The sequence below is a fragment of the Diceros bicornis genome, chromosome 13 (genome assembly GCF_020826845.1).
Source record: "Diceros bicornis minor isolate mBicDic1 chromosome 13, mDicBic1.mat.cur, whole genome shotgun sequence".
NCBI lineage: Eukaryota > Metazoa > Chordata > Mammalia > Perissodactyla > Rhinocerotidae > Diceros > Diceros bicornis.
The window spans coordinates 54,631,551-54,656,944 of record NC_080752.1 but is presented as its reverse complement, the minus strand read 5'-3'; the positions used below and the strand labels follow the sequence as shown (position 1 = coordinate 54,656,944).

Here is a 25,394-nt window from a genome sequence, read left to right as displayed (position 1 = left end):
CACTAAACAAATAATCAAAACAAAATCACATATGATAAACAAAGAGAAAACTAAAAGAGTCATAAGACAGAACAACCAAACTGAATTGGCAGTCTGAAACAAATGGGACAAGAAACAAAGGAAATGCAAAAGAACTGGAAAATAAGTGACGAAACAGCAACATTAAGCCCTCATGTATCAATAATTACCCTAAATGTAAATGGATTGAACTCTCCAATCAAAAGATACAGAGTGGCAGGATGGATTAAAAAGCAAGACCCAACAATATGCTGCCTCCAGGAAACACATCTCAGCTCTAAAGACAAGCACAGGCTCAGAGTGAAGGCATGGAAGACAATACTCCAAGCTAATGGCAAACAGAAGACAGCAGGTGTTGCCGTACTCATATCAGACAAAGTAGACTTCAAGATAAAACAGGTTAAGGGAGACAAAGAAGGGAAATATATAATGATAAAAGGGACACTCCACCAAGAAGACATATCACTTATAAATATATGTGCACCCAACATAGGAGCACCAATGTACATAAAGCAACTATTAACAAACCTAAAAGGAGACATTAACAACAACACAATAATAGTGGGGGATCTTAATACCCCACTTACATCCATGGATAGATCATCCAGACAAAAAGTCAATAAAGAAATAGTGGACTTAAATGAAAAACTGGACGAGAGGGACCTACTAGACATATACAGAGACCTCCATCCAAAAACAGCTGACTACACATTCTTCTCAAGTGCGCATGGAACATTCTCAAGGATAGACCATATGTTGGGAAACAAAGCAAGCCTCAATAAATTTAAGAAGATTGAAATCATAACAAGCATCTTTCAGACCATAATGCTATGAAACTGGAAATCAGCCATGAAAAAAAAACTGGGAAAGTGACAAAATGGGGAGATTAAACAACATGCTACTGAACAACCAATGGATCATTGATGAAATTAAAGGAGAAATGAAAAACTATTTGGAAACAAATGAAAATGAAAATATGCCATACCAAACCATATGGGATGCAGCAAAAGCGGTCCTGAGAGGGAAACTCAGAGCGATACAAGCCCACCTTAACAAACAAGAAAAAGCCCAAATAAGCAACCTTAAATTACACCTAACAGAACTAGAAAAAGAAGAACAAACAAAGCCCAAAGTCAGCAGAAGGAGAGAAATAATAAAAATCAGAGCAGAAATAAATCAAATTGAGACCAAAAAACAGTAGAAAGGATTAATGAAACAAAGAGTGGGTTCTTTGAGAAGATAAACAAAATTGACAAACCCTTAGCCAGACTTACTAAGAAAAAAAGAGAAAAGGCTCAAGTAAATAAAATTAGAAATGAAAGAGGAGAGATTACAATGGGCACCATGGAAATACAAAGGATTATAAGAGAATACTATGAGAAATTATATGTCAACAAATTGGACAATCTAGAAGAAATGGATAAATTCTTAGACTCATACAACCTCCCAAAACTGAACCAAGAAGAAATGGAGAATCTGAATAGACCAATCACAAGTAAAGAGATTGAAATAGTAATCAAAAACCTCCCAAAAAATAAAAGTCCAGGACCAGGTGGCTTCTCCGGTGAATTTTACCAAACATTCAAAGAAGATTTAATACCCATCCTTCTCAAACTATTCCAAAAAATAGAGGAAGATGGAACACTTCCTAAATCATTCTACGAGGCCAACATCACCCTGATACCAAAACCAGACAAAGACAATACAAAGAAGGAAAATTACAGGCCAATATCGCTGATGAACATAGATGCAAAAATCCTCAACAAAAGATTGGCAAACCGAATATAGCAGTACATTAAAAAGATCATACACCATGATCAAGTGGGATTTATACCAGGGATACAGGGATGGTTCAACATCCGCAAATCAATCAACGTGATACACCACATCAACAAAACAAAGAATAAAAACCACATGGTCGTCTCAATAGACGCAGAGAAGGCATTTGACGAGATACAACATCCATTTATGATAAAAACTCTCAACAAAATGGGTATAGAAGGAAAGTACCTCAACATAATAAAGGCTGTTTATGACAAACCCACAACCAACATCATACTTAATGGGGAAAGACTGAAAGCCATTCTTCTGTGAACAGGAATGAGGCAGGGCTGCCCACTCTCACCACTCCTATTCAACATAGTACTGGAGGTTTTGGCCAGAGCAGTTAGGCAAGAAAAAGGAATAAAAGGAATCCAAATAGGCAACGAAGAAGTGAAACTCTCACTATTTGCAGATGACATGATTTTAGATATAGAAAACCCTAAAGAATCCGTTGGAAAACTATTAGAAATAATAAACAACTACAACCAAGCGGCAGGGTACAAAATCAGTCTACAAAAATCAGTTGCATTTCTGTATGCTAATAACGAACTAACAGAAAGAGAGCTCAAAAAGATAATACCATTTACAATTGCATCAAAAAGAATAAAATATCTAGGAATAAATCTTACCAAGGAGGTGAAAGACCTATACAATGAAAACTACAAGACATTATTGAAAGAAATCGATGATGACGTAAAGAAATGGAAAGACATCCCATGCACATGGATTGGAAGAATAAACATAGTTAAAATGTCTATATTACCTAAAGCAATCTATAGATTCATTGCAATCCCAATCAGAATCCCAATGACATTCTTCATGGAAATAGAAGAAAGAGTACTGAAATTCATATGGGGCAACAAAAGACCCTGAATAGCTAAAGTAATCCTAAGAAAAAAGAACAAAGCTGGAGGCATCACAATCCCTGACTTCAAAACATACTACAAAGCAATAGTAATCAAAAGAGCATGGTACTGGTACAAAAACAGACACACAGATCAATGGAATAGAATTGAAAGCCCAGAAATAAAACATCACATCTACGGCCAGCTAATTTTCGACAAAGGATCTAAGAACATACAATGGATAAAGGAAATTCTCTTCAATAAATGGTGTTGGGAAAACTGGACAGTCACATGCAAAAGAATGAAAGTGGACCATCTGCTATTGCCATTCACAAAAATTAACTCAAAATGGATCAAAGACCTGAAGGTGAGACCTGAAACTATAAAACTCATAGAAGAAAATATAGGCAGCACACTATTTGACATTGGTCATAAAGGAATCTTTTCAGATGACATGCCTACGCAGACTAGGGAAACTAAAGAAAAAATAAGCAAGTGGGAGTTTATCAGATTAAAGAGCTTCTACAAGACAAATACAACAGAATCAAGATGAACAGACAACCCACCAGCTGGGAGAAAATATTTGCAAAACATATATCTGACAAGGAGTTAATCTCCATAATATGTGAAGAACTCACACAACGGAACAACAAAAAAACAACGCGATCAAAGAATGGGCAGAGGAAATGAACAGACACTTCTCCAAAGAAGATATACAGATGGCCAAGAGGCACATGAAAAGATGTTCAACATCACTAATCATCAGGGACATGCAAATCAAAACAACACTAAGATATCACCTCACGCCTGTTAGAATGCCTATAATCACCAAGACAAAAAACAACAAATGTTGGAGAGGATGTGGAGAAACAGCAACCCTCATACACAGCTGGTGGGAATGCAAATTCGTGCAGCCTCTATGGAAAACAGTATGGAGATTCCTCAAAGAATTAAAAATAGAAATACCCTGTGACCCAGCTATCCCACTACTGGGAATCTATCCAACGAACCTGAAATCAACAATCCAAAGAAGCTTATGCACCCCTGTGTTCATTGCAGCGTTATTCACTATAGCCAAGAAGTGAAAACAACCCAAGTGTCCCTCGACTGATGATTGGATCAAGAAGATGTGGTATATATATACAATGGAATACTACTCAGCCATAAAAAAAGACAGAATCATCCCATTTGCAACAACATGGATGGGCCTGGAGGGTATTATGTTAAGTGAAATAAGCCAGAAAGAGAAAGACAAACACTGTATGATCTCACTCATATGTGGAATATAAACCAACACATGGACAGAGAAAACTGTATTGTGGTTACCAGGGGCAATGGAGGTAGGGGAGTGGGCACAAGGGGTGAAGGGAGACATATATATGGTGATGGACAAACAAAAATGTACAGCCCAAAATTTCACAATGTTATAAACTATTAAAACATCAATTAAAAAAACCTGCGAAACAGAAAAAAAAATAGAAATATAAATAGAAAATTACGAGTGTTGGTGGGGTTGTGGAGAAATTGGAATCTTTTGTATATTGCCGCTGGGAATGTAAAATGGTGCAGCCACTGTGGAAAACAATATGACATTTCCTCAAAAAATTAAAATAGAATTACCATGTGATCCAGTAATTTCACTTCTGGGTATGTAGGCAAAATAATTGAAAGCAGGGACTCAAGCAGATATTTTTATACCTATGTTTAGCAGCATTATTCACAATAGCCAAAAGGTCAAAGCAACCCAAGTGTCCATTGACAGAAGAATGGGTAAACAAACTGTGGTATATACATACAATGGAATATTATTCAGCCTTAAAAAGGAAGGAGATTTCTGACACATTTTACAATGTAGATGAACCTTGAAGACATTATGCTAAATGAAATAAGACAGTCACAAAAGGACAAATACTATATGATTCCACTTATATGAAGTACCTAATGTAGGCAAATTCATAGAGACAGAAAATAGAATGGTGGTTGCCAGGAGCTGGGAAGGAGGAAGGAATGGGGAATTATTGTTTAATGGGTGCAGAGTTTCAGTTGGGGAAGATGAAAAACTTCCAGAGGTGGATGGTGGTAATAGTTGCACAAAAATGTGAATGTACTTAATGCCACTTACTTTTGAGAAAGAAGAGGGGAAATATGTGTGTATACACATATGTAATATACATGAAATTATACATTTTTATATACTTAAAGTTTTATAAAAAGAAATATAAGAATTAAACCAGAAAATAATGAAAAGGTCACCTATTGGAAGTATCTGGGAATAGGATGGAAAGTACAGGAATGAGAGTCAGTCTTCTCTGAGACTACCCTTTTATTGACTTTTGAGTTATGTAAATGTTTTACTTATTTAAATAAAATTAAACCAAAAAAAAGATGAACAAAGCATATCCTAAAATTGATTACAAATAGAAACAAACTGAACTGTGTATCAAATGGATATCATAACTACGTTGAAAAAAGAGTTAATTCAAATGACTTGAACACACAGCCTTCACAGTACCCCCTTAATGGGACATATTTCAAAGAAAAAATGGAACTGCAAAGAAATTCTGACTTCTTCTTAATGTTAGTGGTTTTGCCATAATAATCTGAAACTCTTTTGCATGTATTGAAGATAGAGCAAATGAGTAAATAAGATACAAATATGGAATGGGGGAAGATGAAGAAGAACCCTGCAGTATAGGATTTGAATTGGAGGTATCAGTATGAACTCTTAACTTTAATATATATATATTTTTTCAAGTTTTGTCCATTGAAAAGGCCTAGAAGCAATGACACGTCAGTAGCAATGAGCACACCTTGATTTTGGTTTCTAAATCCCATTCTCCACTAAAAGCATGGCTCATTGGAGAAATCCCAAGGCTAAGCAGAAGAGAAAATATAAGGTGAATCTGGAACATGTTATTATGCCAGACAGCAAAGAAGTCTCAGTAATGGGGACATATCAAAAGGACACAGCAGCCAGCTTGAAGGGACTCTGACTAGCCAAAACTGGAACAATATGAGTATCAAAAAGAATAATAAAAATAAAAGAACACTGGTAATAGCATCCATGGGTCCCTAGTGATACACAAGGAAAAAAAATTTTAAAGTTGCAGGGAAAGGTCTTCTTTACAGAATGTGAGCTAATAAATATAGGAAGAATGATAGAAAATTACCATCTGCAACCACCATTCTAATTGATTCAGGCAAGGATAATCAATGAATGCTAAAACCATTGGGTGAAAAAGCTTATTGAAGAATAGGATATTCACATAGTCCCCAAGTTTCTCCCCACTGATTACCTCTTAATTACAAAGGGAAATTACAATGAAGTAATTTCATTGTAATTTCATTCACTGTAGTCAGTCACCTCTCAAGAAATGATCAAATTTAGTACCATCAATAATTAGAAAAACTGTCATTATGTGCTTGAAGTAAGGAAGTGAGAAGTATTCAACATCACTTGTGTAGTATTTTGTCAAAACTGTTTAGCATGATTATAATCATAAGGAAACAATCAGAAAAAATCCAAATCGTGGGACATTCTGTAAAACAGCAAATCCAGACTCTTCAAAAATATCAATTTCATGAAAAACAGATAAAAGGCAACAGACTATTCTAGATTAAAGGAGACTAAAGAAACATGACAACCAAATGCAATATGTAATTCTTGATTGGATCCTGTATTTTAAAAATTAAACAGCTATAAAGAACATTTTGGAGACAATTGAGAATATTTTTAATTAAATTTCTTGAGTATGATAATATTTCAGTTTTAAAGGAGAATGTCCTTGTTCTGAGGACAAATGTACTGACATAATTAGGGAAGAAGTGTCATGATATCTCTAACTTGCACATAGTTCAGAGGAAAAAGTGTGTGTAGATAGATGGAAAGCAAATGTGGTGAAATGTTAGTTGTTGAATCTAGGTGAAGGGTACATAGTTGTTCATGTATTATTTTTGCTGCTTTTCTGTAGGTTTAAAGTTTTTCAAAATAAAAAGTTTAAAATATATTATGTATATAATTATACATATATATGTGTGTGTGTTCATGTTCCCCAGGCCTCCTCTGGACCTCTCCCCAGAGTTGCTGAATCAGAATCTCTAGGTAATGGGGCTTGGGATTCTGCATGGTGAAATGGCTCTCCCGAAACTCTAACGCATTTGGTCTATATTTGGCAAGCGTTGCTCTAGAAGAGCATTCTTCTTCATTAAAATCTTGTGTGGTTTGTGTGCGTGTGTATGTGTGTGTCTTCTGTTCACATAGGAACATTTGTTACTACTCCCTTGCAGAGTCCTCCAGGGAAAAAAGGTAGAAAGGTAGAATGATTCTCAGGTGACGTTATCTCGATGCTGCCAACCTTTTCCTCGCACTCCCTCGTTTTACTGACCTATTCTGCTACTCAAGACTGTGATTTTTCTCCTAATCAGACCTGTCTGGATCACTAATTCTCAAACAAGACTGCGAATTAGAGTTACCTGGGGAGCTCTTAAAAATTTCACTGCCTAGGCCTTAGATCAGTTAAGTCAGAATTCTAGGGGTGGGACTGATGTATTCTTTAATGCTCCCCAGAAGATTCCAGTGTCCAAGTGTGAGAGTCCCTGGTCTAGAGCAAAAGCTGGCCTCTGCTGAGGCCCCTAGTTAAGTGTGTCAGAATCCCAGACAAACTGCCTGCTCAGGAAACTTGGTTACATGCTCTAGTGTATATGTGGTACATTGACTTGAAAGGAACCCTTCATATGTTCCTGTCACTGATCAGTCTTCTTATTTGCTAAGTAGCCTCCAGGGCCTGTCAATGAAAAGAGGGGTTTAAAAAGACGCATATCTCAAGGGCTGGCCCAGTGGCTTAATGGTTCGCATGCTCCGCTTGGGCAGGCCGGGGTTCACAGGTTCGGATCCCAGGCGCAGACCTACGCACTGCTTATCAAGCCATGCTGTGGCAGGCTTCTCACATATAAAGTAGAAGAAGATGGGCATGGATGTTAGCCCAGGGCCAATCTTCCTCAGCCAAAAGAGGAGGATTGGCAACAGATGTTAGCTCAGGGCTAATCTTCCTCACCAAAGGGGAAAAAAAAAAGATGCATATTTCATTTTGTAGTCACAGAAATTTGAACTCTGTTTATAGAAATTTATGAGGGGAAAACACAAAATTTTAAAGAGAAGCAATTTTAACCATGATGTCTTAAATGCTTATTTTATAAAAGAAATTTTAAAAATGTTCACTGAACTCCCTCTTCTGTGCAGCAAGGCCCTTGGCATTGGGTAATGCCAGACCTATCTATACCTATACCTATTTCAACATTAGTCACAACCCCACCCCCAATTAAATTAAGCTAAATTAAGTGTTTGAGTGTGTATATGGGGGTATAGCAGCGAAGTGGTGGTAGAGTCCCATCCGAGCTAACAGGAATCCTGACAGTCCCTCCCCAGTCCAGTCATGCTAAGTATTCCCTTCTTCCTCAGAGAAGACAGTTTGTTCAGCACCTTCCAGTTCAAGTTCTCATTTCTCCCACTCTTGGGTTAGAATTTAAATAGTCCACCCAACTTCGGTTTGGAAGCGCCGCTGTAGTTCAGTGTCCTCATCTGACAAATACAGAAAGGGAAGTGAGTTGTCCAAGGTTGTACAGTGAGTTAGTGGCATATTTCTGTACGTGTATTTGTATACATACATGCGTTTAAAGCTCTTCTGGGAGGGGAGAATGAGTTGGGAATCATCTTGATAGCCATAGAGCCTAATAAATGCACAAAGCTTGGAATTATTATATAGGACAACAGTGGGGTGGAGAGTGGAGTCCACAACGTGGTTCTTGGTATGAGTGCTGTTCTGTTACCTGCCACCAGAGGGCATGATCTGTGATTAGATTCTAGACCTGCTGGTCTACATTTAAGTCTAGAGCTTCCTCAGCTCACTGTTAGTTTAAACAGCTGGACCCTAACTTATTCAGTAGTCCCACAGTCTTGGGAGCATCTGGACGCTCTTTATAACTGGTTCTTTATAAATATTTTTAAAAGAAATCCTATGTAAGCACAGAACACTGGGAGCATGCCTGGGTTTAGAATTAAAGACACCTGGCTTTGCAATAGTAGCTCAGCCATTTACTAGTCTAGTTGTGTGGCCACTGGTAAGCTGCTTTACCTTTACCAAGGTAAGACTTTTTACTTTGAATTTCAGTTGCCTTACCTGCTGAATCATTAATAAACTCTGCCACACATGATTTTTGCAAGTATTAAATGGAATAACATGATAAAGTGTCCACTAATTCCTGGCACCCACTTAGTAAGTGTAGATTTTTCCTTTGTTGAATAAAACTCATGGAGCTTATATTCTAGTTGGAAAAGACATATGTATTACAAAGAAAATTCAGGCAATGATAAGAGCTGAGGATAAGTAAGAGGGAGCAGGATTTAGGAGGCTATTTTAGGTAGGGTAGTCTAGGAACACATCTCTGAGGAGGTGATATTTCAACAAAGAACTAACTATTAAAGATTTGAGGAAAGGGAAGGATGTTTGAGGCAGAGGGACACAGCTTGGTGTGTTTGAGGAAGAGAACAACCAGTGAAGGGGAGGCAGGGTAGTGATAGGAGATGAGTTATGACAAGGAAGAAAGTCTTATGTGATCTGGAACTTGTTAGCTTGCATAAACAGTTTAGATTTATTTTGTGTTATGGGATGTAAACGTGAGTGATGTGATCTGATTTATGTTTTAAAAAACATAAAACATCATTCTGGCTTCTCCGTGGAGAACAGACAGTAGACAGGCAAAAGCAGAAGCAGAGAGTCTGGTTAGAAGGCTGTTGCAGTGGTCCAGGCAAAATTTGACTGTGGCTTAGATTAGGGTGGTTGGTAGTGGGTGAGAAATACAGAATGAGAAATGGTTCTATTTAGGATATATTAGATGTAAGAGCCACCAAGACTTGCTGATTAATTGTTTTTGAGTGGTGACAGAGAGGAATCAAAGGGGACTTCTAGGCTTTTTGGTCTGAGCACTTGGGTTTAAATACGTGGTGCCGTTAACTGAGATGAGAGGAAAGAATAAGTTTGGAGAAGGTAGCAAAATCAACAGTTCTGTTTTAGTCTTGTTCATTTTGAGATCTCTTTGCATCCAAATAGAGTTACAGAGTAAGGCAGTTGGAAATAAGAGCATGAAACTCAGGGCAGAGTTTGGGCTAGAGATATAAATTGGCAGTCATCATTTGACAGGAAGAGAGTGGAGACCAAGAGGAGGAGAGAACCAGTGGCCAAGCACTCAGGTACTCCCACTTTTATTTTTTATGTATTTATTTTTTTTAATTTGTGTGTTTTTTGGGGGGGGCAGTTATTGTGGTAACATTGGTTTATAACGTTGTATAAATTTCAGGTGTACATCATTATACTTCTATTTCTGCATGGATTACATTATGTTCTCATGTTCACCACCCACATACTAATTACAATCTATCACCACACACATGTGCCTAATTATCCCTTTCACTCTCCTCCCTCCCCCCTTCCCCTCTGGTAACCACCAATCCAATCTCTGTCTCTATGTGTTTGTTTGTTGTTGTTATCTACTACTTAATGAGTGAGATCATACGGTATTTGACCTTCTCCCTCTGACTTATTTCACTTTGCATAATACCCTGAATATCCATCCATTGTCACAGATGGCTGGATTTCCTCATTTCTTATGGCTGAGTAGTATTCCATTGTATATATATACCACATCTTCTTTATCCATTCTTCCCTTAATGAGCACCTAGGTTGCTTCCATGTCTTGGCTATTGTGAATAATGCTGCAATGAACAGAGGGGTGCATGTATCTTTATGCATTGGTGTTTTCACGTTATTTGGATAAATACCCAGCAGTGGAATAGCTGGATCATATGGTAGTTCTATCCTTAATTTTTTGAGGAATCTCCATACTGTTTTCCATAGTGGCTGTACCAGTTCGCACTCCCACCAGCAGTGTATGAGAGTTCCCTTCTCTCCACATCCCCTCCAACACTTGTTGTTTCCTGTCTTGTTAATTATAGCCATTCTGATGGGCGTGAGGTAATATCTCATTGTAGTTCTGATTTGCATTTCCCTGATAATTAATGATGCTGAACATCTTTTCATGTGCCTGTTGGCCATCTGTATATCTTCTTTGGAGAAATATCTTTTCAGGTCTTTTGCCCATTTTTTAATTGGGTTGTTAGTTTTTTTCTTGTTGAGATGCATGAGTTCTGTATATATTTTGGAGATTAACCCCTTATCAGATGTATGGTTTGCAGATATCTTCTCCCAATTGTTAGGTTGTCTTTTCATTTTGTTGATGGTTTCCTTTGCTGTGCAGAAGGTTTTTAGTTTGATGTAGTCCCATTTGTTTATTTTTTCTATCACTTCTCTTTCCTGGTCAGACATGGTGCTTGAAAATAGGTTGCTAAGACCGATGTCAGAGAGCATACTGCCTATGTTTTCTTCCAGAAGTTTCATGGTTTCAGGTCTTACATTCAAGTCTTTAATCCATTTGGAGTTAATTTTTGTGTATGGTGTAAGGCAATGGTCTGTTTTCATTTTTTTGCATATGGCTGTCCAGTTTTCCCAACACCATTTGTTGAAGGGACTTTCCTTTCTCCATTGTATGTTCTTGGCTCCTTTGTTGATTAGCTGTCCATAGATGTGTGGGTTTATTTCTGGGCTTTTGATTCTATGCCATTGATCTGTGTTTCTGTTTTTGTGCCAGTACCATGCTGTTTTGGTTACTATAGCTTTGTAGTGTATTTTGAAATCAGGCAGTGTGATACCTCCAGCTTTGTTCTTTTTTCTCAGGATTCCTTTAGCTATTCGGGGTCTTTTGTTGTTCCATATAAATTTTAGGATTCTTTGTTCTATTTCTGTGAAAAATGTTTTTGGAACTTTGATAGGGATTGCATTGTATCTATAGATTGCTTTAGGAAATATGGAGATCTTAATTATGTTAATTCTTCCAATCCAAGAGCACGGAATATCTTTCCATTTCTTTGTGTTGTCTTCAATTTCTTCCAGCAGTGTTTTACAGTTTTCAGTGTACAGATCTTTCACCTCTTTGGTTAAGTTTATTCCTAGATATTTTATTCTTTTTGTTGCAATTGTAAATGGGATGGTATTCTTAATTTCTCTTTCTGCTACTTCGTTGTTAGTGTATAGAAATGCAACTGATTTTTGTATGTTGATTTTGTATGCTGCAGCTTTACCGTATTTATTACTTCTAAAAGTTTTTTGGTGGATTCTTTAGAGTTTTCTATATATAAAATTATGTCATCTGCAAATAGTGACAGTTTCACTTCTTCCTTTCCAATTTGGATCCCTTTTATTTCTTTTTCTTGCCTGATTGCTCTGGCTAGGGCTTCCAGTACTATGTTAAATAGGAGTGGTGAGAGTGGGCATCCTTGTCTGGTTCCTGTTCTTAGAGGGATAGCTGTCAGTTTTTCACCACTGAGGATGATATTAGCTGTGGGTTTGTCATATATGGCCTTTATTATGTTGAGGTACTTTCCCTCTATACCCGTTTTATTTAGAGTTTTTATCATAAATGGATGCTGTATCTTGTCAAATGCTTTCTCTGCATCTATTGAGATGATCATGTGATTTTTATTCTTCATTTTATTAATGTGGTGTATCACATTGATTGATTTGCGAATGTTGAACCATCCCTGCATCCCTGGAATAAATCCCACCTGATCATGGTGTATAATCTTTTTAATATATTGTTGTATGTGATTTGCTAGTATTTTGTTGAGGATTTTTGCATCGATGTTCATCAGTGATATTGGCCTGTAAATTTCTTTTTTTTTGTGTTGTCCTTGTCTGGTTTTGGTATCAGGGTAATGTTAGCTTCGTAGAATGAGTTAGGGAGCTTCCCCGCCTCCTCAATTTTTTGGAAGAGTTTGAGAAAGATAGGTGTTAAGTCTTCTTTGAATGTTTGGTAGAATTCACCAGGGAAGCCGTCTGGTCCTGGACTTTTATTTTTGGGGAGATTTTTGATTATAGTCTCGATCTCCTTACTGGTGATTGGTCTATTCAAATTCTCTATTTCTTCTTGATCCAGTTTTGGAAGGTTGTATGATTCTAAGAATTTATCCATTTCTTCCAGATTGTCAAATTAGTTGGCATATAGCTTTTCATGGTATTCTCTTATAGTCTTTTGTATTTCTGAGGTGTCCATTGTAATTTCTCCTCTTTTGTTTCTGATTTTACTTATTTGAGCCTTCTCTCTTTTTTTCTTGGTGAGTCTAGCTAAAGGTTTGTCAATTTTGTTTATCTTTTCAAAGAACCAGCTCTTAGTTTTATTAATTTTTTTCTATTGTTTTTTTATTTTCTATTTCATTTATTTCTGCTCTGATTTTTATTATTTCCCTTCTTCTACTGATATGGGGCTTTGTTTGTTCTTCTTTTTCCAGTTCCTTTAGGTGCATTGTTAGATTGTTTATTTGAGATTTTTCTTGTTTGTTGAGATAGGCCTGTATTGCTACAAACCTCCCTCTTAGAACTGCTTTTGCTGTATCCCATGAATTCTGGCATGTCGTATTTTCATTTTCATTTGTCTCCAAGTATTTTTTGATTTCTCCTTTGATTTCTTCATTGACCCAATCGTTGTTCAGTAGCATTTTGTTTAATCTCCACATATTTGTGGCTTTTCTGATTTCTTCCTATAGTTGATTTCTAGTTTCATACCGTTGTGGTCAGAAAAGATGCTTGGTGTTATTTCAGTCTTCTTAAATTTATGGAGACTTGTTTTGTGCCCTAATATGTAATCAGTCCTGGAGAATGTTCCATGTGCATTTGAAAAGAATGTGTACTCTTCAGTTTTTAGATGGAATGTTCTGTATATATCTACTAGGTCCATCTCTTCTAGTGTGTCATTTAAGGCCAATGTTTCCTTATTGATCTTCTGTTTGGATGATCTATCCGTTGGTGTAAGTGGAGTGTTAAAGTCCCTTACTACTATTGTGTTACTGCTTATTTCTCCTTTTATGTCTGTTAATAATTGCTTTATATATTTAGGTGCTACTGCATTGGGTGCATAGATATTTACAAGTGTTATGTCCTCTTGTTGGATTGTTCCCGTGATTATTATGTAGTGCCCTTCTTTGTCTCTTTTTACAGTTTTTGTTTTAAAGTCTATTTTGTCTGGTATGAGTATTGCTGCCCCAGCTTTCTTTTCATTGCCATTAGCATGGAGTATCTTTTCCCATCCCTTTACTTTCAGTTTGTGAGTGTCTTTAGGTCTGAAGTGTGTCTCTTGTATGCAGCATATATATGGGTCTTGTTTTTTTATCCAGTCAGCCATGCTATGCCTTTTAATTGGAGCATTTAGTCCATTGACATTTAAAGTAGCTATTGATAAGTATGTACTTACTGCCATTTTTTAACTTTTTTTCTTGGTGTTTTAGTAGTTCTTCTCTGTTCCTTTCTTCTTCTCTTGCTCTCTTCCCTTGTGGTTTGATGGCTTTCTTTGGTATTATGTTTGGGTCCCTTTCTTAGTTTTTTTTGTATTTATTATAGGTTTCTGGTTTGTGATTACCATGGGATTCATATATGGTAACCTACGTAGATAGCAGTCTATATTAAGTTGATAGTCTCTTTAATTTGACCTCTGTCTGAAAGCTCTACTCTTTAATTCCCCTCCTCCCACATTTTATGTTTTTGATATCATATCTAACCTCCTTTTTGTGCATTTGTATCCATTACCCTCTTATCATGGAAATAGATAATATTTCCTATTTGTGGTCTTCTCTTTTCCCCTTAAATAAATCCCCTTAGCATTTCTTGTAGTACTGGTTTCTTGGTGACAAACTCCTTTAATTTTTGCTTGTCTGGAAAACTTTTTCTCTCTCCTTCCATTTTGAATGATAACCTTGCTGTGTCGAGTATTCTTGGCTGTAGGTTTTTTCCTTTTAGCACTTTAAATCTATCATGCCACTCTCTTCTAGCCTGTAAGGTTTCTGCTGAGAAGTCAGCTGATAGCCTTATGGGGTTTCCTTTGTATGTAACTTGTCTTTCTCTTGCGGCTTTTAGGATTCTCTCTTTATCTTTAATTCTGGACATTTTGATTATGATGTGTCTTGGTGTGGGCCTCTTTGGGTTTATCTTGTTTGGTGCTCTCTGTGCTTCCTGTACTTGGATGTGTGTTTCCTTCCTTAGGTTAGGGAAGTTTTCAGCTATTATTTCTTCAAAGAGATTCTCTGCCCCTTTGTCTGGCTCTTCTCCTTCTGGGACACCTATAACATGGATGTTAGTGCACTTGATGTTGTCCCAGAGGTCCCTTAGACTGTCTTCACTCTTTTTAATTCTTTTTTCTTTTGTCTGTTCAGCTTGAGTGATTTCTTCTAGTCTTTCTTCCAGCTCGTCGATCCGTTCTTCTGTATCCTCTACTCTGCTTTTGAGTCCCTCTAGTGAATTTTTTGATTTCCAGTATTGTATTCTTCATTTCTGATTGGTTCTTTTTTATATCTTCCATTTCTTTGTTGACATTCTCACTGAATTCATCCATTCTCCCCAGATCAGTGAGCATCCTTAACACTCTTTGTTTGAACTCTCTGTTGGGTAGGTTGCTCATTTCTGTTTCACTTAGTTCCTTTTCTGGGGTTTTGTCCTGTTCCCTTACTTGGAACATTTCCTTTGCCTCCTCATTTTTTTTTTTTTTGGTGAGTAGATCAGCCCTGTGCTAACATCTGCCAATCCTCCTCTTTTTTCGCTGAGGAAGACTGGCCCTGGGCTAACATCCATGACCATCTTCCTCCACTTTATATAGGACGCCTGCCATAGCATGGCCTAACAAGTGGTGCATTGGTGCGTACCCGGGATCCGAACCGGTGAACCCCAGGCTGCTGCAGCAGAGCACGCACACTTAACCACTTACGCCACCGGGCCGGCCCCTGCCTCCTCATTTTGCCTCTTTCCCTGTGCTTGTGTCTATGTATTAGGTAGGTCGGCTACGTCTCCTGCTCTTGGAGAGGTTACCTTATATAAGTGATGCCTTAGGAGGCCTGGCAGTGTGCTTCCCTCTCCTCTCCAGTTGCAAATGTTCCAGGAGAGACCCCTGTGTGGGCTACGTGTGTGCTTCTGTGGTGGCGAGGTTGTTCTTCGCGTAGGTGCCCAGGGAGCCTGAGCTATGCCCCTGGACATCTGTTGTAATGCTCAGCTGCTTGTAGTTGTTGTCGGCTCTTCAGTCTCTTTATCGGGTGTGGGGTGTCCCAGCACAGTTGGCTGCAAGGTCAAATAGCACATTCCTATTGCTGTATTTCTATTAAGTGAGTAGGCCCCCAGCGTGGCAGGTTGTTAGGCTCAGGGGCTTGCAATTGCTGTAAGCCTCTAGCCTTTCTTTAGGTCCCTTGTCAACTCTCTGAGGATTGCAGCTGGGTGGGGCTGGCCTCAGGCACGGGAGTACCCAATTATTTCTGGCTTTGGAAGGTGGGGCAAACCCCCATGTGGGTCTTTGAGAAGCACAAGTCTTCTGCAGCTGACAAGCCCCACCGCCTACAGGTCCACACACACAGTCAGCACAGTCCTGCCCTGTGCACGTCCCAGCCTCCTAAAGTGGACCCAGTCTCTCCAAGGTGGGAGTCCCACACTGTCTACCACCGCCCCACACTCTCCACCCACTCCTTGCACACAGCCTGTGCTACAGAGGCAGACCTAGTCACCAGGCTGTGGAGAATTCAGGCAGCTCCCTTAGCAGCCCCACAAATTGCCCAAGGGCTTGTTGTTGGGTGGGCCAGTCCCTAGGGTGGGCTGCCTGCCCTGGCTGAGCTGGATTAAATCAGTCTCTAGTGGGTAGGGCAGACCCTGGGCTAGCAGGCCCCAGGGAGAACTCCAGTGGCGTCTGCCAGCATCTGTGTCAGCACACCCACACCAGGTCACAACAACGGCCACTGCCAATGTCCCAGTCCCTGGAGAGGTCTCGCCTCTCACCGAGATGCACTCAGAGCCTATTAGGTGAGTCTCTTTTCCCCAAAGGGCAGTGCATCTTTCTTTCTGCTGATTCTACATTGCTTTCTGAAATGGGTGAGTTTGTGCGTGGGCCCTTTAAGGGCCGGTTTTAATTTCTTTGTGAACCAGCTTTTCTGGGGGTACTCCCCAATGTTTTAGTAGCAGGCAAAGTCAGATATTATGCCACTCGTCTGGATTGTGCTGGATCCAAAAAATGTCTATAGCGGGAGTGCTCCCGGCTTAGGGCCCCGCTCCTCCAGGGAGGGCTGCGGACCTTTGGGCAGCTCCCGTGCGGCCGTGAGGCGCTGCGGCTTGTGAAGGTGGCATTTTTTTCTCTCTAGAAGGGAGTTTCTGCCTCTTCCACCTCAATCAGGATTGTCCTTTGTTGCAGGAGGTCTTCATATCCAGCTTCAGTTCTCTCTCAGGGGTAATTTTTCCAAGAGTAGTTGTAAATTGGCTGTGTCCGCGGGAGGAGGGTGAGTTCAGAGTCTGCTTATGCCGCCATCTTGACTTTTCCCCTCTACTCCCACTTTTAGGGATTAGGATTTCTTACTCACCTGTCCTTGTCCTTGCAAGCACCTAGACCATTGTTTAATTTGAGAAAACCCTTAGATTATTGTTTTTATTCTTGTTTTCTTCTTTCTTTCTCAAATGTATGACCCCAACTCCTTTTACCAAGAGAGACAGTATGGCAGGACTGAGTGATGCAGTATTTGAAGACATTAATATGATGACTAATGAGGAATGCTCTGGAGACGGAGGAGTTGGGTTTAAATCTTGCCTCTGCTATTTACTAGCTTAGTAACCTTGGATATTTTACTTAATTTCTCTAACCTCAGTCTTTTCATCTTTAAAATAAAAACAATAGCCAGCATTTATCTAACACTTATTATATACCAGGCAGCGTTTTAAGTCCTTCACATGTATTAACCTATTTTAATCCTTAGAACAACCCATTAGTTACTATTCTTATCCCACTTTATTGTTGAGGAGACTAAAGCCAGAGAGAGGTTTTATAATTTGCCAAAAGTTACACACTGGGTAAGTGGCAGAGCTAGATTTCACTGGAGGCTGCTTGGCTCCAGAACCAGTGCTACTTTTCTCATATCTAATTCAGAGAGTTTGTAGTAGTGCTTAAGTGAGATAACCCACTTAAAGTGCTTAGCACATGGAGCCTGGCACATAATATGTGCATAATAAATGTTTCCTTTAGGAGGCAGCGTAGTGTAGTGAAAGAGAACCAGATGAAAAGTCCTGGGGCTCCAGCCTGACTCTACAAGAGCAACTTACGTGGCTATGAACAAGTTTCTTAGCTTCTCTGGACTTCAGGTTTGTCATCTGTGATATAAAATCTTCGTACTGTATGGCCTCTGAGGTCCCTTTCAATGTTAAAATTCTATTTATGACTCCTCTATGGATACATTTGAATTTGGGGGGTGGGGGGGAATCTCACATCACCTTGGGGGTTTAATAAATTAGGGTTTAATAAATAATTAATTGTTAGATTAAATTTATTTTGTTGTTAACTCTCAGTGATTATTCATTGAATAAGAAACCTCAGTAATTCTTGGGTTGGTAACATTTCTGCTTTCTGCTTCTGCTCTTGAAGAAACTTGCTAGGAGATAGTGAAACATGAAGTTAACCATGAGGTCTGGACTAAGACTATCATATATTGGAATCTGTCTTCACCACTTACTGTCTTGGACAAACTACTTCTCTTGAGCTTCCATTTCATCACCTGTAAATGAGGGACAATAATAGTACATACCCCATGGTATTATTTCAAATATCCAGTGAGAAATTGCATGTAAAGTATTTAATACATGATAAGCATTCAATACATTTTAGCTATTATAATATTATTATAAGGGTTCCCAGAGCTGAGGGGATTTTTTTTTAGCTCTTCAAGTTCCAGATGAGATAGAAGCACCTCAGTAACCCATTTCTAAAGAATGGAACTGGGAATTACGTGGTGATGCACTCTAGTTGTTGGGACTTGAGGGCAAAAATCTGAATTTTCTGATTGTGCAGTCATTCCTCCCTGTTCCTCTCTTTACCAAGGTGTAGGGAGCATTTCTCTAGAACAGTTGTGCCTTGCTTTGCCTTATCCATAGATGTAGTGAATCATTCTTGGCAAATCTGTTCTAAGTTTGGCTTGCTTTAGCCTTTCCCTGACCTAAGGAGAATTGTTTTCCGCACACACAGACCAGGCCTAAATTTCTGGAGAAATTTAATTTTTTTTTTCCCCGTGGTCAAAGGAAGAGTAGTAGTCAAGACTCTTTTGGCAATGAGTGCAGAAACCCAACTCAAACCAAGAGGAGGGAAAAAGGAGGAGGCAGGAATTATTGACTCATGTAACCGAGAGGTCTAAGGCCTGGTGTTGAATGTGTCTGGACACAGGGTTCCAAACACTCTCATGTTTCTCCATCTCTTGTTCTACCTTGGCTTTATTCTCAGTTATGTTTTCCATGTAGCAGTGCCACATCTACAAACGTCCTTATAGCTGTGATCTCAGAGAAAGAAAGACTCTCTCCTCTGACATGCATATCATTTCAGAAAACAGTTGACCCAACTTGGGACACACATGCACACTCTTGGTCTAGGGGAATCTGATGCTCTTAAATGGCATTATTTTCCATTCCATAGCCAGGTAGGTAGAGCCATGTGACAGACATCCCCACCAAATCACATAGAATTTTTCCAAAGGGAGAAAAAGCTTGGCAAGCAAAAAACTAAGTGATAGCAGTTTTAGATTAAGTGATAGGAACATCCATATTGCTATTGCCATTGTTGCTGTGAATGAGCTATCCCAAGAAATCCCTGACCTTGGGAAGTTTGGCTTAACCTCGACAGCTGAGACTAGAAGTTTAAATCATATGGGGTGGTAACTCTCTTCTTATTTCCATTTTCTTCTCACTTCTCACCCCCCCCCTTTAATTTAACTATAGTTATTACTTAGTACTTAATGCCAAAACTGATTCTTCCTTTTTCATTTTATCTGTACATTGATAGTTTAGTATAGTGGTTAAGAGTGTGGGCTCAAAGGTCAGATTGCCTGGGTTTCAATCCTGTCTTTGTCATTTGCTCACTTTGAAATCTTAAGCAGTTTACATTGCACCTCTTTTCTCATCTATAAAATGAAGATGATATCTACCTCACTGGGTTGTCTTGAGGATAAATTAGATAGTCAGTGGAAAGTGATTGGCATAGTGTCTAGCACACAGTAAAGTACTCAATAATATCAGATACTGTTGTTGTTACTTCCAGCTCGGCAGCTTTGGTGCAATCTATCTGTTCTTTTGTCAGGAGGGAAAGCTGATGTAGATTAGGAGACTATCAAAAAGCCCTAGGTCTCCAGATAGAGGGTTGAAGCCAAATTGAAGGAAGCACTTGGAGGTCTAACTGGAAGACCTAACTACGATAACAATCTTATTTTTACAATTTATTGATTAAATGGTACATTCTTATTGGCTTTTACTCGCTGAATGACATGGACAATTAACCTCTCTTGGCTTCTTTTTACTCTTTTGGAAAATGAGTATTTTTGGATAGGATGATTCCTTCCATCTTTATCATTGCCTGATCCTTAGTTATTTAAGTAAAATTGAATATCAAAAAGTGTTTTATACTCAGTGTATGTGTGTGTGAGAGAGAGAAAGCAAGAGTAAGAGAAATAGTGAGTTAGTTTTTATTGAGATCAACCAAAATGATTTACTTGTATATTGGGTTTATCAGTTGACATATTTAGTTTCTTCTTATGAGATTATTATATCCCCTTTTGCACTCTACTGTCTAGATCCTTTCTAAGTTTTTGTTAATCTTATCTCACATCTGTTTTGGATTTTTCAAGAAAAGCTTTTTAGACATTATGATGTATATTCTGTAATACTTGTCTTGGAGTCAGGAAGCTTGGTTGGGGACACTGTTCCACTACTTGCTTTGCAACATTACCTTGGGTAAATTACGTTCCCTCTTATGTGCCTCATTTCCTCATCTGTCTAATGAGGCATTTCTTCTATTTAACCTTTAAGTCCTTTCCTAACAGTCTATGATTCTGTAATTATCACAGCATAAGTTGTGGCAGGAGTAGCTGAATTCCAAAGGGAAAACTTGATGTCGCCATTCCCTTTGAAACATATTTTTTATCTGTTGCCCATTATGTTTGCTGCAGGGTTTCGGCTGAATGCCTCCTCTTGGCCTATGTTCCTTTTGAAGACACTAAATGGAGCAGAGATGGCTCCCATCAAGATTTTCCACAAGGTACGGTGCCCCTCAGATATCACCAGCTCCAGAGTGCTTAAGGTTGAAGGCTTACATTCTTTCAATTAGTGAGCCTCTGATATCTACATTATATTTATGGCCTGAGGATGCCTTCTCACAAACTAGTTCAGCAGAAGGATTTTTTTAGTAACTTATGAAGCAGCAGTTATCCTGGAGGAATATTAGACTATAAGTTAGGATTCCTGGTTTTTGGGTCTCAGCTCTGCCAATAATAAGCTATGTCCTTTTGACCTCATCTGTAAAGTAGGTTTCTGTCTATCTCACAGAGTTGTTAAGAAGTTAAAATGTGTTTATTAGTAAAACATAGAAAATGTAATATAAATCTAAAGGAGTGATTCTTATTATAGATCTTGGAGTCCCATAAGGACCATGTGCTAAACAGAGAGAAAGGAAGGAGACTGTTTTTTGTGTGCCTACAGTATGTTTGGGGTTTATATATACTGTCTCATTTAATACCCACAGTTATGTTTATGAAACAGGAATTATTATTTCCATTTAAAAGTTAAGGAAACAAATACTTTTGAATAAGGAACTTGCCCAAGATCACATGGCTAGTAAGTGGTGGAACAGGGGTCCAAAACCTGTATTCATTCTTCCTTGTTTTCTCAAGGCATGAGGCAATCAGTCTGCTCTCAGTTGAATTCTTTGATGAGGTTAGAGTTACTGTAAAGGGGACTAAATTAAGGTTGCCTATGCTGCTATTTAAGTCTAAATCCTGAGAGCACTCTGGTTCTCAGAATATAGTGTATTGGGCAACTTAAAAACCCGTTCACTACAGAATATCTCAAAATGGTGGCAGGGGTGGGGTGGACCAACAAATATTCTTTTAAATGCTTTACTGAGCTTACTAGAAAGTAAGAAAACTCTCCAGAGGCCAAAATGAAGAAGGAAAACCAGAGTGTTAAGTGTATGTACTGAACCTTCAGGTGCCTTAAGGGACTTTGCCAGTCTTACTTTCAAGGATCGTGTCTTTTAACAGCCACAGTAGGATAGATAATGAGGCCTTAGCCTCATGCAAAGCAGGGAAATGGACCTGAGATCGCCACATAAAAAAACCAGATCAGATCCCTCAAATGTTTACTCCTTGGTGAAAAGACTATTACATTGATGAGGAAGACTCTCTGCCTGTGCTCTGGGTAGGGATGAATGGAGTCATCTCCTCTAATAAAACAGTCTTCCTGCATGGAAGTCCAGGGTTCAGATATAGTACCTGTGTTATGCAGGAACTCCAAAGTTGTATGGGTATATTTTTGAGTGCCTGGCAGAAGCAAACCCAAAACCTCTCTAGCGAGTTTGGTTGCTTTCAACCCAGATGTCATAGAAGTCTCAAAAGTGAAGTACCACTGAAGATGAGTACTCAGTTCAGAACTACAGAGCCCTCAAAAACTCTCAGAACAAATCCAGTGTGACAGGACATCAGGACACACAACAAACAGTAAGATTATAACCCAAGGACTTTCAGATAATAGAAATATCAGATAGAGATTGTAAATCAAGCATTTGAAAATGATTAAAGAATGAAAAGAAGGAATTTTAAAAATGAGAAAAGTACAAAACCCTACTTTTTAAAAGACAGATTTGAAAAAAGCAAATTGAATATATAGAAATGAAACTTAACCATTAAAATTAAAAATTAGTAGGTAGGTGTATAGGTAACTTAGACATAGATAAAGAATTAACTGAAGGACGTGTGTAAAGAATTTCCTTAGAATGTAGCACAGAGAGATTAAAAAAATGGAAAATATTAAAGAGAAGGGGGCCAGCCCCATGGCTTAGTGGTTGAGTGTGCACGCTCTGCTACTGGCGGCCTGGCGTTTGGATCCTGGGCGCGCAGCGACACACTGCTTCTCCGGCCATGCTGAGGCCGCGTCCCACATACAGCAACTAGAAGGATGTGCAGCTATGACATACAACTATCTACTGGGGCTTTGGGGGAAAAATAAATAAATTTAAAAAAAAAGAAAAGAGACAAGGAGAGCAGTATTAGAAGGTCCAATAAATGCTGAACATGAAATCCAGAAATGTGAATTAGAAAAAGTAGAAAAGAGTCAATATTTGAAAAGATAATGACAGAATTTTCCGGAGTGTGTAATAAAGACAAATACACACCTTAAAACGTCATGGTATAACAAAAGTTAAAAGAAAGGATGTGAGCAAGTAATCACATAAAATACCCTCAAAAAGATTACAGTTCGGTTGACAGCACATTTCTTGACAGCAGCAACATAAGCCAAAAGATAATAGAATAATATTTCACAGTACCAAGAAAAATGGTTGTCTACCTAAAATTTTATATCTAGTTACACTATTATTTCAGAGTAAATATAAAAATCAAGATGTTTTCAAACAAACTAATACAAGTAGATACTAATATATCTCCTGAAAGAACAACTGAAGAATATATTTCAGGAAGAAGATAAGTGAACCCAGAAAGGAAGAATGAAATGCAAGTAGTGGTGAGGAAACATTGGTTAACATGTGGGTAAAACTAATCAAGCACTGTCTACAACTGTATAAGCCAGTTACAGTAACAAAAGTAATTAATTGGCAATATGACAATGTGGAACTAAATTATCAAACACCTATTAGCTCAGGAGTAGTTAAAATATTTTAAAGTTCTTGTATTGTTTGGGACTAGAGATAAAGATGAGTTTTAGACTTAATTATGTCAACTATACAATTACAGTCTTTAGGAGAGCCACTAAAATACTAGAAATAGAACGGTTAACATCTGAATCAATGGAGGGGGAAAAAGGGGAAAAATTCAGTTGACTGTAACGGAGAAAAAAGAACTTTGAAAAGAGATGTAGGCAATATGATAATTGTAATAAATTTAAATACATCAGTTATTAGAAATGAATTTAAACTCATCAGTTTAATCAGACATGGATTAGATTGTTTTTAAATCTAGCTACATGCTGTTTACAAGAGACTGCTAAAATATGACACAAAAATGTTGAAAGTAAAAGAATATAAAAGATATACCAGGCAAACCTTTATCAAAATAAAGCAGGTGTTAACTATACTGAAATTAGACAAAGGAGACATGGATGCTAAAAAGCATTAAAAAAGTCAGTTTAGTGATAAAAAAAAATACAGTTCACCAAGAAAATAAAAGTTATACATCCTCCTAAAAAACGTAGCCTCTAACTATAAAAAGCAAAATTTGACAGAATTACATGGAAAAATTGGAAAATCCACAATCACTCGGGGATATTTTAATACACATTTCTCAACAATTGATAAATCAAGCAGATGAGAAAATTGGTGTATCAGTCAGCATCAGCTAATCAGTATTAAATCAGTTGATCAATTTTTAAACATCAGTTGCATTCCTATTTAACAGCAACAAATGTTTTGAAAAATGAAACTTTTAAAAGATACCGTTTATGATAGCAATAAAATTATAATATGCCTAGAAAAACAATGTAAAAAGCATGAGATATTTATAGAGGAAATTTTAAAAATCTATATTAAAGAAGAAATCCGCATTAAAAAATACTTAAAAAATAGAAAATACTGTAACATGTTTATGGATGAGAAGGCGCAATATCATACATACAAAGGTTATTTCTTTCCAAATTAATCTGTAAATTCATTGGCATTTCAGTCAAAATCCAAATAGGATTTTTCTGTGGAACCTGAAAAGCTGATTCTAAAATTCACGTGGAAGGTCAAGGAGAAAGAATAGCCAAAACAATATTGAAGAATGGCGAAGTAGGGAGACTTTTTCTACCAGATATTCATTTACTAAAGACTGTGTTATTGGCACAGGATCAGACAGCAAGAGGGGAACAGAATAGAGTGTAAAATACTTTTTTGGAAACTTTGTCTATGCAACTACATTGCAAATCAGCACCCAAGAACTTTCCACACTACTGGAGAGAGTGTACAGTGTTACAACCACTTTGGAGGGCAATATAACAATATTTAATAAAGCAGAAGATGTTTATATCTATCCTGTGACCTAGCAATTCTGCTCCCTAAAAAAGTGGAGAATGGTGGTTCTATGCAGAATGGAAAAAGTATGGGCTTTGAAGTAAAAGAGACTTAGGCTTGAGTTCCAACTCTGCCTTTCACCAGCTGTGTGGTTTTGAGCACTTAGTTCACCTCTCTAAATATACCCTAAAGAAACTCTCCCACGTGTGTACAAAGGATCAAGTGCAAGAATGGTCATTAAAACTCTTTTGAAATAGTAAACAATTGGAAACAACCTTAAATGTCCATCAAAAGAAAATGAATAAATTGTGATATACACATATACTAGAATACTATTAGCAGTTAAAATGAACTGGAGCTAAATTTATCAATGTGGATAAATTTCAAAAATATAATGTTGGAAAAAAATAAGTTGTGGAATGATGTGTATAGTCATGCGTAGTTTAACAACGGGTACGTTCTGAGAAATGTGTTGTTAGGCGATTTCGTTGTGCGAACATCACAGAGTATACTTACACAAACCTAGATGCTATAGCCTACTACACACCTAGGCTACAT

The 25,394-nt window shown here is 38.0% G+C and overlaps 1 protein-coding gene across 15 annotated transcripts in view; it reads left to right on the top strand.

The window, feature by feature from the left end:
• The window catches only part of SCMH1 (Scm polycomb group protein homolog 1), a 214,811-nt gene that overhangs the window by 91,591 nt on the left and 97,826 nt on the right, over positions 1-25,394 (top strand). For 14 of the 15 annotated variants that reach the window (XR_009221902.1, XM_058553829.1, XM_058553833.1 and 11 more), the window contains one exon: positions 20,788-20,876. Coding sequence is in view for 14 of the 15 variants with exons in the window: in XM_058553829.1 (XP_058409812.1) it covers positions 20,788-20,876 (89 nt within the window). In the remaining variant the exon portion in view is untranslated. Of the gene's footprint in view, positions 1-6,743; positions 6,790-20,787; positions 20,877-25,394 lie in introns of all 15 variants that reach the window. The other variant, XM_058553840.1, reaches the window with a different exon arrangement.